The 14,342-nt window shown below is 34.6% G+C and overlaps 1 protein-coding gene across 12 annotated transcripts in view; it reads right to left on the reverse strand.

The window, feature by feature from the left end:
- PIK3C3 (phosphatidylinositol 3-kinase catalytic subunit type 3) overlaps window positions 1-14,342 on the reverse strand; it is a 763,308-nt gene that overhangs the window by 697,965 nt on the left and 51,001 nt on the right. For all 12 annotated transcript variants that reach the window (XM_063645758.1, XM_063645868.1, XM_063645688.1 and 9 more), the window contains 2 exons: window positions 6,053-6,207; window positions 4,085-4,175 (listed from right to left, as the gene is read on the reverse strand). In XM_063645758.1, the coding sequence (XP_063501828.1) occupies window positions 4,085-4,175; window positions 6,053-6,207 (246 nt within the window). The remainder of the gene's footprint in view (window positions 1-4,084; window positions 4,176-6,052; window positions 6,208-14,342) is intronic.

A 14,342-nucleotide genomic window follows, 5' to 3' on the forward strand; every position in this document is an offset into this window, starting at 1 on the left:
TGAGGAACATTAAGATGTCAAGCAGACAGGAAAGTGCTGACAAATGAAACTGAGAAGAAATGGCAAGACAGACGAAGAGAAAAACAAGAGATACACAGTATTACCTAAACCATGAGAAGAGTTGGTTTTTCAAGAAGAAAGTTATTTACTTTGTTGAATACTCTGAAGAAGCTGAAAAGAATGTGCAACCAAAAACATTAAGGTCATTTTGTAACTTAGCAAATTAAGTTTTAAGCAAGAGCCAGGATGATATGGACTAAAGACTAAAAAGAAGGAAGAAAAGAGTATGTATAAACAACTCCTTTGAGAAGGGAAGTAAGAAAACAAAGTGCTGTTTCAAGAGATGTGGTTTCAAGGGAGAGTTTTGTTTTTCTGAATTTTTAACATGGAAAATTCTAACACATACTTGAGTATTTCTATCAGGAAAAGAAAATAACACATCTTTGAAGAGAGTTATGTTTCTTCTGTGTAAGAAAACAGAAGGAAAGTATGGGGTAGGGATTCATGTCTATAAAACCGGTGACGGGAAAGAGACAATTCTTACCTAGTGGTTTCTATTGTTTCCATTAAGTATGAGACAGAATTGTCATCTGGAAATTGGGAGGCGGGGCATGAAGAACAGAGTGGAAATGGTATGAAAAATCACTGCAGAGCAGGAAGATCAACACGTCTAGGGAAATGGAAGATGGCAGACAGCAGTGAGTGCTCCTTTGAGGTTTGTGATCATGAATTTATAGTGACACCAACATGCTATGTTATGTGTTTTTCTTCAGCAATATTCAGGCATAGCGGAAGTAGGTAATTAATGAGGCTTATCAAGAGTTGAGATTTTTGCCCCGGGAACTGCAGGTACTAATAAAAGAATAACTAAAATTACAGCCATGGGATAAAAGCTATGTTCAGAGAAAGCAAACACTGAAGGGAGCTGATGAATAATGAAAGGGTAGGGATCAACGGATTAGAACTTTTAACACAGTAGGGGTCCTTTCTTAAGTAAAGCCCGAGTAATAAGAGGGTGTTATTACAAAGTAGATGTGCCAATGCTTTCAGTAAGAATTTTATCTCCAGTTTTAAAGCTTAGGTGTACATTTTAAATATGCACCAAAAATCCAATTTAAAATACTCCTCAATCAGGAAGCCATTATATAAAGATGAGTCCATGAGTTTAATAGGCAAAATATAGGCCTAAAGTTTCTCTTTTGACTATCTGACAAGAACATTATACTTTCGTACAGTGATGTATATATTTCAATAGCAAACACATTTCATTTCATATTATGCCTTTTTGATAAAAAATTACTTACAGAACATAAAGAAAAGTTCAATTTAAACAATTGTGAAGCAGGAAGTATGTATTGTAAATGTTAAAACTCAACCTGAGTAAGCAATACTTTAAGAATTTAAAACAATTTAAAGAAAAAAGTGCTTTATAAAAAAAGATCACATATTGTAGGTCACAGACATAAGAAGAAATGTTGAGGAAGGTGCAGGTATCCTTCAAGAAAAGTATCTCTAAATATTTACTGAATGGTATACAATAATAACAATAATATTATCAAATTTGAAGGAAGTTAAATAAAATGGGGTGGGGTGGAGGGAGAAGGATTTAGCCAATGACAAGCAAGAATATATAATTTATATATACATAAGAAAGTATAGAAAGTACTACATAAGATAGTGAAATCAGTCAAAATACAGCTATAACCACAATAAAAGCAAATGGGGCAAAAGTTCCAGTTACAAAACAGAGTGTTAAACTAGATTTAAAAACAAAATTTAGCTACATGATATTTACAAGGGGCCTAAATATAAATATAAACCTAAAATATAAGAGTACAAAAAAATTCAAAGGAAAAGATAAACAAAGGCAACAAAAATATTGAGAAGAAAAGATCAACATGAACAGTAATCAAGACAAAGCTCTATTAACATCAGACAAAACCGGCTTTAAGATGAAAAGCATTATTAGATATCAAGAGGGTTACCAAACAGTGATAAAAGATGCAATTTATGCACTTAATTGAAGAGCTTCAAAATATTTAAAGCAAACACTAACAGAACTACAAGAAGAAATTGATAATTCTACCATCATACAGGAGAATTTTGCCCTAATTCTTTCACAGATAAAGCAGAAAAAAACGTTAGAACAGAGTACAGATTTCAATAACACAATTAATAAGCTTGCTCTAGTAACTTATGTACAATGCTATACCCAACAGCTGGGAAATACACCTTTTTTCATGACCCACGGAATTCATAAAATATGAGCAGATTTGGGGAATAATTGAGTTTCTGTCTCCTTTCAAACGTTTGGCCAGACAAGTATAATGTTCTCCTGAAACTCCATGAATAAAATGAGGAAGGACATAAGACACTGCTCAGCTGTCAAAAAGGAGACAGGAATGTTGGTATCTCAAGTTGTGATAAGAAGAGAGGTAATTCAGCTTGATTGTGTATTAACGTAAAGGTGACAATGGCTTGTACAATACACTCTATGGGAATAGGGGAAGGGATAGGGGAAGATAGAAATATCACTCAAAATGATTGCCACTCTTTTCTGGATACCTGAACCCTTTAAAAAGCTATTCAGCTGACAAAAGTTTAATGGCTTAATCATTGAATAACAACAGATAGGTTCATCAGTCACAAGAGAAATATCAGAAATATATAAAAACTATCATTTTTATCCTAAAAATTTTGAGTGATGGGGGAGTGTAAATCAATATTCTGAACATGGTTTTCAGAATCCAATCACTTCACAGCATCTAGAATGTAAATCACCCTTTGTTCAAGCTACCAATATGGAAAACTCATTCAGACTAATGGCCTACAAGCCCTACACTACTGATATCCAATTCTCTCTTGGATCCAATCTTCTGCCAGGTTCTCTTTTGCTCACTCCCCCACAAACCAGGCACACTAGTTTCTGGTGTTCCTCAAACATATAGACTTAAACTCTGGTCTTAGGACCTCTATATTTGCTGAAATGCTCTTCCTCTATCTGAAATGCTCTTCCCCAGATAGCCATATGGTTATTCTCTCACCTGCTTCACTTTTAGAGGGATGTTCCTTTTTTAGTAACAAGTAACTTGTAAGAGCTTTCTAGAACATAACCTCTATGAAGGGAAACACTGTAACTGTCTTGTTTTCTGCTGCATCAACCCCAGTATGTAGAACAGTTCCCATACATGTTAAGCCCTCAAAAAATATATGTGAATGAATGAATGACTGAATCAATGAATCAATATCTTAGCTCTGAAAGGGAAAACTTAGACTGTAGCAGATTGGCTTCTTAAAGGGCTTATCTAAGGATTCTATGATTCTGTGATTTAAAAATTCTTTTTTCAGTTGAATATTTTGTTATACCAAGAGATATGCAAACATACAAACTTTAATCAATAGCTAATAGTTAAAAGATTCATTCAGCCATTAACATTAACTCCTAAAATCTGACTAAAAGCAATATATATACACACCCTGAAAAATCACAAGAACTGTTCTAATAATAAAACGTGTTACTTGTTTTCAACATCAGAGATATTAATGATTTCTTTTAAATTAGAAGTCTTATAGACAAATTAAAAAATATGTACTACATCAGCTTCTGCAATGCACTTTCCAAAGTACTTTTCAGAGTAGCACTAGTCTAACAGGCCTGTTTTATCTCAAAAATGTGTCTACTTATATGTATAGTTAAAAAGTTGCTTAGTGTATTATCTCTAATATCAAAGTCATACATTTCTACGATGTAATCACAAGCACTGACAAACAATTACAGTAAGGTTCATAAATAAATTGACAGTAAATATTCCGAGTTTCCCTAATAAAATATTTAAGCCTAGTTTATTTTCATATTGCATATGAATCCATTTATACGCCCAAAGCACCAATAAAATGACTTGAATTGAGGACTATCTGGCACTTTATGCTGACGGGAAAAAGTCATAAACATGCATCATAAAGTAACATTTAATAAAGTTGTAATATTTAGTTATTTAATCAAAATTGAGGTTTTAAAGACAAGTATAAAATGTTCATGCGGTAGGATCTCTCCTATAGGAAGCTGGAAAAGCTTTGTACTCACTTCCAGGTTTTCGCCATCTGGAACTTCTTTTGTTTTTGATGCAGGAGGTGGTGAAGAGACTGGAGGAAGGGGGCTGGTTATAATTTGGGAGCTGAAGAAGTAATAAAAGAGATCACTGAGATGTAAAATCCTCTGTCCATAAGAGAAGGCACATTTTTTTTTTTTTTTTTAGCACAGTTCACTTCAATTGTGTCTAGTTCCTAAAGTGTATTCTGTGCAATACTAAAGTGTATTCTGTGCAATACTAGAGTCACATTGTACTGTGGAAAAAGCGCATGGTCAAAGATTATGAGTAATGCCTCTTGGGAGATTTATGTGCAAGTCTGCATATTAAAGGTTTCGGTAAGTGCTATTTGTTTGTTTAAGCCCATTTAGCTTTAAACTAGCATTTCCCAAACATATCTGGCCAAGATTCCCTCTTTTTAAAAACAAAATAGAGCTTTTATCTTTTTAAAATCAAAATAGAGCTTGAAAAAAGAACTAAAAAAGAAACACACAAATTTAGTGACTAGTGGACCATAAGTTGGAAAAGACTAGGTTACAGTTTTCACCCCATCATAAAATTCTGAATAGACTTTTACTTATAAAACGTTCTACATGGCATAGGGAAGAAAGTAAATAAGCATGACTTGAGACTGAAGACCTCCAATATAGAGTGAGATAAAATATAAACAGCATCTTCTCTTAAAAATAGAAAAATATAAAGTAGCCTGGGAAAGAAAAATTATTTTTCCTCTTTTTCGGTTCTTCTCCAAATAAAACACACAACATAAAGCATAGCATAACCATAATCATAAAGAAAAATTCAAAAATCCAATCTTGAGCTCATGTAATAATTGAAATGACTGGACTGATTCAGGAAGTCTAATATCTAGACCTGGTTTTGTCAATAACAAACCTAATGATCTTCACAAAACCATTTTATATCACTAAGCCTAAGATTTTTCACCCAACATTTACTACTTTTTGCAAAGTTTAAGATTTTCTGAAAAGCAAAAACTAGAAAAAATGTGGGATGTGGAGTCAACTCTACCATTTGCAAGATACATAAGACTTTGGGCAATTTACTTGAAGTCCTTCATCTCTAAATTAGGGACAGGAATATGTACCTCAAAGGACAGTTGTAACAAGATAATGTGTGTGGACACCTGGTACAGTGTCAGATATACATTTGGGAACTCCTAATTTTTATATTGTTAATAGCTAACTTTTAATTCAAATAATATGCTATTATTTTCAGTATAACTACTAAAGAGGTATAAACAGCTAACAAAAAATGCAACTTTTTATTAAACTATTTGAGCTCACTAGCATGCTCCATCCTTCCATTTCATCCATTTCTTTTTTTTTTTTTTTTTGAGACGGAGTCTTGCTCTGTCGCCCAGGCTGGAGTGCACTGGTGCAATCTCAGCTTGCTGCACCCTCTACCTCCTGGGTTTCACCATGTTGGCCAGGCTGGTATTGAACTTCTGACCTCAAGTGATCTGCACACCTCGGCCTCCAAAGTGCTAAGATTACAGGCATGAGCCACCACACCTGCTCCTTCCACTTCATTTTAATATAAATAAGTAATAGTAGCTAAGACTTACTAAGCACTATGTATTAGACAGTTTCCTATGAGTGTTAATTCACTTAATGATTAAACAACCCTTAAAGATGAGTTAATATTGCTATCACCACTCTTAAGAAACCGGAGACACATAGAGAATATGTAATTTATACAAGTTTATACAGCTAGTAAGTGGCAGAGTCAAGATTTTAACTCTGGTATTCAGCCTTGATAGCCTGCAAAACACTATTCCTAACATAGTAATTTGTGTGCTGTGAGTACACATGCAATATTCACTAGTAAAACTTCAAAATTAGTAACAGTAGCATTTGGTACATCTAAGGAAAGGAAAAGAGAAAACAATTTGAAAAGGGAAAAATTAACAAACTAGAAAATATGTCCTCCCTGAATATCCATACCTATCTATTTCTGAAGAATTTATTCCAGAATTTGACACATTTTCTGACACTGAACTCTGACTATCCTTCTTGGTAGGTTCCAATCCATTCTTTATATCATCAAAATTTTCATATTTGAGAGCCTGGACCAATTGTAATAGGTACATCAACAAATCCTGGAAAACAAAAAAAAGTAAAGTAATATTAGAAAAAGAATGAAAAATGATTATAGACATAATTTATTCCTAAATATCAAGTAAACATTTTACTTTTATCTATCACTTTTCAGCTGTATTACTTTTGACATGTCACCAAATTACTTAACTTCTCTGTGCCCCACAGCTCCTTAATCTTTAAAATGGACATCATAATATAAACCTTAGAGAAGAGCATGAGGGTTAAATTAGTTAATAAAAGAAAGTCACAGTATAGTGTCCAGCACAGATTAAGTGGCCAGTAAATGACGTGTTTCAGGTAGTAGTTTCAAAAAAGAAAAAAAAGTGGGAAGGATTCAAGATGCTTTGTGTAAAACTAAGAAATTATAGAAGGGTCCTTTTTTTCAGTAATGGATCAGAAGAGTGCATTCTATGTTTAATATTACATAAGAAATTCCAGATTTTCAAGTTTTCAAAGAACTTCTGTTTAATGACTTTTTCTGGTTAGAATCTTTAAAAATCATGTGTTTTCTTTTTTCCTGAAAGCTCAAGTTTTAGAGAATTTGGATTGCTTCTTAAATGAAAGATCCTGTAAAACAGACATTTAAACATTTGATTAAGAGACATGCTTTCTATTCCTGCCAACTACCAAGAGATTTGAACAAAACAAACTGCTAAGCCTAAATTCTCCATAAGTTACAACTAATGAGATAACTTGGACTAAAAAGGTGTCAGTCAACAAAGTAGCTTTCACTTTACTGAGTTTTCCCTTAATAATAATAAAACTCTTTAATGTTTAGGATGGAAATGCTTCCAGTATTTCCCTATAAAGGTTGTCCTCTTGCATACTTGTCCTCTTTACACGTATGTACTTTTTAAAATTTTACTTTTGAAAATAACTAAAAAGTGAAGAAAATTGCAAAACAAAAACTTTTTAAATGTACGTATTATCTTCCAATTCCAATTGTCATTCACCCTGTTAGACACTTCAAACTCATAATTAGAAAATTTTGAGACTTTGGGACTACCAACTCAACTTCAGTCTCCTCTTTAAGCTCACAAACCACGTTAAGTCTCCTGTAAATATTTCATGGTCCACACTTTCCTATTTGTAACATCTATCGCACCTGTAATAACTTACTCTTGGTTTTTCCACTATTTTATAAATCAGGAGGACAGAGACCACTGCCAGCAACCCATATTTCCTTATTTAATACTACAGGCATAACTCATTTTATTGTACCTTGCACACATTGCATTTTTTTTTTTTTTTTTTACAGAATGAAGGTTTGTGGCAACCCTGCACCCAAGCAAGTCTATTGACATCATTTTTCCAACAGCATGCATTCACTCCATGTCTTTGTGTCACATTGTAGTTATTCACACAATATTTCAAACTTTTTCAGTATTATTTTATCTGTTATGGTGATCAGTGATCTTTGATGTTACTACTGTAACTAGGGGTGCCACAAACCATACCCATATAGGATGGCACACTTCATCAATTAATGTTGAATGTGTTCTGACTAATCCATCAACCAGCCGTTTTTCTGTCTCTCTCCCTCTCCTAGGGCTTCCCTATTCCGAGACAGAGTAATACTGCAATGAGGCCAATTAATAAAGCTACAGTGCACTCTAAGTGTTCAAGTAAAAGGAAAAGATGCATGTCTCTCACTTTAAATCAAAAGCTAGAAATGATTAAGCTTAGTGAAGAAGGCACAGGAAAAGCCAAGATAGGTTGAAAGCTAAGTCTCTTGTACCGAACAGCCAAGGTACGAATGCAAAGGAAAAGTTCTTGAAGGATATTAAAAATGCTATTTCAGGGAACCACAAATGAAAAGAAAGCGAAACAGCCTTATTGCTGATATAGAAGTTTGGATATAGAAGTTTTGGTGGTCTAGGTAGATCAGACTAGCCACAACATTCCCATGGGTGAAAGCCCAATCCAGAGCAAGGCCCTAATTCTCTCCATTTCTATAAAAGCTGAGAAAGGTGAGGAAGCTATAAAAGAAAAGTTGGAAGTTAGAAGAGGTTTGTTCATGAGATTTAAGGGAAGAAGTCATTTCCATAACATAAAAGCACAAAGTGAAGCAGCAAGTACTGATGCAGAAACTGCAACAAGTTATTGATGCAGGTGACTATACTAAACCACAAAGTTTCAGTGCAGATGAAACAGCCTTGTTTTAGAATAAGACACCATCTAAGACTCTTACAGCAACAGGCTGACTCTTGGTAAGGGTCTAATGTAGGCAGTGACTTTAAGTTGAAGCTACCGCTCATTCACCATTTCAGAAGTCCTAGGGCCCTTAAGAATTACGCTACATCTACATTGCCTGTGCTCTATAAAGGGAAGAACAAAGCCTGGATGACATCACATCTGTTTAGAGCATGGTTTATGAATATTTAAGCCCACTGTTGAGACCCATTGTTCAGAAAAGAAGATTCCTTTCAAAATATTACTGCTCATAGACAATGTACCTGGTCACCCAAGAGCTCCGATGGAGATGCAGAAGAAGTTGAATGCTGTTTACATTCCTGCTAACACAACATCCATTCTACTGCCAAAAATCAAGAAGTCATTTCGACTTTCAAGTCTTATTATTTAAGAAACACATTTTGTAAGATCATAGCTTCCACAGACAGTGATTCCTGTAATGGATCTGGGCAAAATAAATTGAAAACCTTCTGGAAAGGATTCACCATTCTAGATGTCATTAAGAACATTTGAGCTTCATGGGAGAAGGTCAAAATAGCAACATTAACAGGAGTTTGGTAGAAGTTGATTCTAACTTTCATGGATAACTTTGAGGGGCTTAAGACTTCAGTGCCTATAATCCCAGCACTTTGGGAGGCCGAGGTGGGTGGATCACCTGAAGTCAGGAGTTCAAGGCCAGCCTGGCTAACATGACGAAACGCTGTCTCTACTAAAAATACAAAAATTGGCGGGCGCAGTGGCATACGCCTGTAATCTCAGCTACTCGGGAGGCTGAGGCAGGAGACTCGCTTGAACCCAGGAGGCAGAGGTTGCAGTAAGCCAAGATCATGCCAATGCACTCCAGCCTGGGCAACAGAAGGAGACTCCATCTCAACAACAACAAAAAAGACTTCAGTGGAGGAAGTAAATGCAGAAGTCACGGAAACAGCAAAAAAACTAGAATTAGAGTTGCATCCTGACCATGTGACTGAATTGCTGGAATCTCATTCTAAAACTTGAACAGATGAAGAGTTGCTTCTTATGGATGAGCAGCAAAGAGTAGTTTCTTGGGATGCGATCTACACTTGGTGAAGATGCTGTGAACATTGTTGAAATGACAACAAAAGATTCAAAATACTCCATAAACGTAGTTGTTAAAGCAGTGGCAGTATTTGAGAGGACTGACTTCAATTTTGAAAGAAGTTCTATGGTGGATAAAATGCTAACAAGCAGCATTGCATGCTACAGACAAATCTTTTCTGAAAAAAAGAGTCAATGGGTGTGGCAAAGTTTACATTCATTTTATTTTAGGAAACTCCCGCAGGTACCCCAACCTTCTGCAACCATCACCCTGATGATTCACTGGTCATAAACATCAAGGCAAGACCCTTGACTATCAAAAAGACTACAACTTGCTAAAGGCTCAGATGATTGTTAAAATTTTTAGCAATATTTTAAAATAAGATATGTAACTTGCTTTTCTAGACATAATGCTATTACATACTTAGACTACAGTATAATTTACTATATAAACATACAGCAAAATTATATTTATAAATTTTACATGTACTAGGAAACCAAAAAATTCATATGACTCACTTTATTGTGATATTTGCTTTATTGCAGAAGTCTGGACCAAACCTGCAATATCTCTGAGGTATGACTGTATATTTCTCTTTTGTTCAGAATTTATATCTCACACCAAATAATTTTTAAAAAGGTCATTAGGCAAACACTAACAAACAGTAATACATATGACTTCATCATAAATATAAATTAAATGAAAGATTATGTGGCTTATTAATTCTTATTCAAATATGTCAATGTCAGGAGTCAGGGAAATCAAGTCTCTCTATAGTGTTGTTTCTAAAATCCACTTTTTAATTGGAGCAATAAACATCTGATTTTCTATTATCATAGTTGAGATTCATGGCATCCAATAACTATAAATATAATTACATGTTGTTTCCTAAGGAAAAAAGTATTATGTAACAGAAAATTAAGCAATATGTTTAATGACAGGTATTCTTCGTTGGAGGTATAAGTAATTCAGTTTCACTGCCAGCCGTCATTAGGAATGCTGCTGAATCTATTACCTGTGTGCTTTCCTAATTACATAAAAGAGTTAATCATACAAAATAAACAAGGCTGCGATATTAAATTCCCCAGGAAGGGGAAATTCAGTAGAAAACTTTTCTAAGTCACTTATCATCATCTGATTTCTTGGTCATTACATATTCTATATTCAAACTATACTTCCCTTCAATTGTATGAAAATGAATTAACTTCAATAGTAAGTACAGAGTCTGTTTTCTCATTATATACTCACGTCTTGAAAAATATAAAAGTCCTCCAAGCACGAAGGACATAAGCATTGGAGTAAAACAAAGCAAAAAAGAAAAAAAAAAAAAAAATCAGGCTTCCATCTCAGGCAATTCTATAAATATTTCCCAAGAGCTATGAAATATTTTCTAGATAGTGATCACCATTTTTCTCAAGAGTGAGTTAATTCTAATGCTTCAAAGTGCAAATGTGAAGTCCCATATCAAAATCACTCAGTGACTTCCCATTTCTTATTGAATTAAGAATAACTCTCCATAGAGGCATTTTCAGTTAGAGACACGGGTTCTGATTTTGCCTCTCAATGGCTACTACATATATCCCACACTCCTGTCTAAGTGACATACTTTCCATTCTTCCTGTACTTTCAGTTCCCTTGCTCTTGCTCACACTGCTTTCTCTACCTGGAATATAAACTCCAAACATAAAAATTCTACATTTCCTTCAACTCAAATGCCACTTTTTCATTAAATTCTAATATGGGATCTGTCTCCTTTTGAACTACACAGCAGTAAGAAATATGATTGAAAAATTTCAAAATAATGCAAGATAAAGAATAGTCATTAAAAAAATCCTAAATAAGATATTAACAAATCAAATTCAGACAGTATTGAGATTTATTTTACAAGTGTATGGCTGATAAAACATTAGGAAATGTATCAGCATACTTACAGTAGATTGATAAAAATGAGACTATATGATATGAACAAGTGTCAAAAGAGTGATAATATATAAAAGCCATTCTTGATTTAAACACACAGAAAAAGAAAAGAACAAACAGAAACAGGGAGAAACTTTAAACATAAATGAGAGCATTTGACTGAAACCAGTAAGCAACACACATTAGAGTGAAATACTAAAAGCATACCCACAAGGAGCAACAAGACAAAGATGAATATTGAACTACTTTTATTCACCATTATTACTTGCAGCTTTTAGCTAATGCAATAAAAAACTAGACTGCTTTTCAGCTAGCATAATGCTATACCTAGAAAATATAAGAAGCAACCTAACATCTATTAGAATAAGAAAAGTCAATAAAGTGACGAGATAAAACAAATATTGTAACAGAAACAGTTTTCCTTTTAATTAAGAAATGTAAATAAAAGATAAATGGGGTGGGGTAGTTTATAATAGTAACAATAATATAATTGTCAGGGAATAAATCAAAATTATAAGAATGTATATGATTTTAGTAAAATTGATAAGTGAGTGAATAAAAAATCATATGCCACCGTGATGGAAGATATAATGTCATAAAGGTGTCAATTTTTTTATAATATGCAAACACAATGTAATTCCACTTAAGATTCTGGTGCAGTTTTAAGAAAATGATAAAATTATTCTAAAATTCATGGAAAGAACAAATGTAAAAAAATTATAAATAAAATTGTAAAAATAAAGGAAAGAAGAAAAGATTTGTCTAGTCACGTATTTAAAGTATTATAAAGGAACTATTTTTTAAAAGTATAACACAAGGGTAAAAAAACTTGTGGGGATTGTCTGCAAAACGTAAAAGGCAGATATCTTTTGGCTCAATAATTCCAATGCAAGCAATTTATTCAAGAATATGATTTTTAAGGCTGGGCGTGGTGGTTCATGCCTGTAATCCCAGCACTTTGGGAGGCCGAGGGGGGCGGATCACGAGGTCAGGAGATCAAGACCATCCTGGCTAACACGGTGAAACCCAGTTTCTACTAAAATAAAAATTCAAAAAAGTATCCGGGGGTGGTGGCAGGTGCCTGCAGTCCCAGCTACTTGGGAGGCTGAGGCCGTAAAATGGTGTGAACCTGGGAGGCGGAGCTTTCAGTGAGCTGAGATCACAACACTGCACTCCAGCCTGGGAGACAGAGCGAGACTCCGTCTCAAAAAACAAGCAAACAAACAAACAAAAAAGAATATGATTTTTAAAACATACCCACCTACCCTCCCCCACACACCTCTTCAATAAAATATAGTTACAGGAAAAGAATGGGAACAACAGCCTATAAAAGAGGCCCAATGGTTAAGTAAATTAACAAAAAAATTCATGGTAAAATATCATGCTGTTATTTAGAAAGAATAAGGCAGATCTACAATGACAGAGTTCAGGACATGCTAAAATAAAAAGGACAAAATATAGCACGTTGTCATTGAAATTTTTTTTGTTATTCCTAACAAGCCCCTTTCAACCACACCTGAGTTTATGTTAATGAGGTAACTTTTGGAAAGCCCCTAAAGATGGGGGCTGGCTGAGAGAAAAGCCAGCCATGTGATTAGAGGGTGGGACTTTAAGCTCTACCCCTCAACCTATGGGGAACAGAGAGAACTGAAGATTGACTTAATCACCAACAGCCAATGATTTAATCAATCATGGCAATGTAATGACGCTTCCACAAAAACTCAAAAGCACAGCATTCTGAGAGCTTTTGGGTTGGTGAAGAAGAATGCCCCCACGTGCCAGGAGGCTGCTGTACTGCTAACTCCATGGGGACAGAAGCTCCTGTGCTCAAGACCTCATCCCATGTGTCATTTCAATTAGCTGTTCATCTGTATCCTTTAGGATTCCCTTCATAATAAATCAATAGTAGTAAGTAATGTTTTCCTGAGTTTTGTGAGTCATTCTGGAAAATTATCATTTCATCTAGCTGTTCATCTGTATCCTTTAGGATACCCTTCATAATAAATCAATAGTAAGTAATGTTTCCCTGAGTTTTGTGAGTCATTCTAGCAAATTATCACACCCAAGGAGAGGGTTGTGGGAGCCCCCTGATTTGTTAAAGCCAGTAGGCCAGAAGTCAGAAGGATGTAATCTAGTAGAGGTTAGGGGGTTGGGGTGGAGAAACTGAGCAGTGTTACAGATGAAACAAGATTGGTTATAAATTGGCAACTGCTGAAGACAGATGAATTATTTGTTGGGGTTCATTATACTATTTAGTGTTTAAATTTCACCATAATTAAATACACACATACAATGATCAACTTTAATAAATATTTCATTTGCTTCTTGAAATTCAAATGCCACTAATTCAAAATGATCTCACTGTCCCTTCCCTCTTAAAAAGGTATTTGATAATAGTTGTTCTATGCGATCAACATTGCTATATATTTTGAAGCTTGAGAAGTTACTCCACATCCCATAAAGTACTGCTGGCTAGCATAAACTATTAGGTTATGTTTAAGAACATATGCACCCTATAAAAATTAAGAAAACATATACACCATGGAATACTATGCAGCCATAAAAAATGATGAGTTCATGTCCTTTGCAAGGACATGGATGAAGCTGGAAACCATCATTCTCAGCAAACTATCGCAAGGACAAAAAACCAAACACCGCATGTTCTCACTCATAGGTGGGAATTGAACAATGAGAACACATGGACACAGGAAGGAGAACATCACACATCGGGGCCTGTTGTGGGGTGGGGGGAGGGGGGAGGGACAGCATTAGGAGATATACCTAATGTTAAATGACGATTGAATGGGTGCAGCACACCAACATGGCACATGTATACATATGTAACAAACCTGCACGTTGTGCACATGTACCCTAAAACTTAAAGTATAATAATAATAATTAATAATAATAATAAAGAAAACAAATTGCTGGATTAGTCTATCTCATAAAGAATTATTAAAG

Source organism: Symphalangus syndactylus, chromosome 1 (genome assembly GCF_028878055.3).
Source record: "Symphalangus syndactylus isolate Jambi chromosome 1, NHGRI_mSymSyn1-v2.1_pri, whole genome shotgun sequence".
Lineage (NCBI taxonomy): Eukaryota > Metazoa > Chordata > Mammalia > Primates > Hylobatidae > Symphalangus > Symphalangus syndactylus.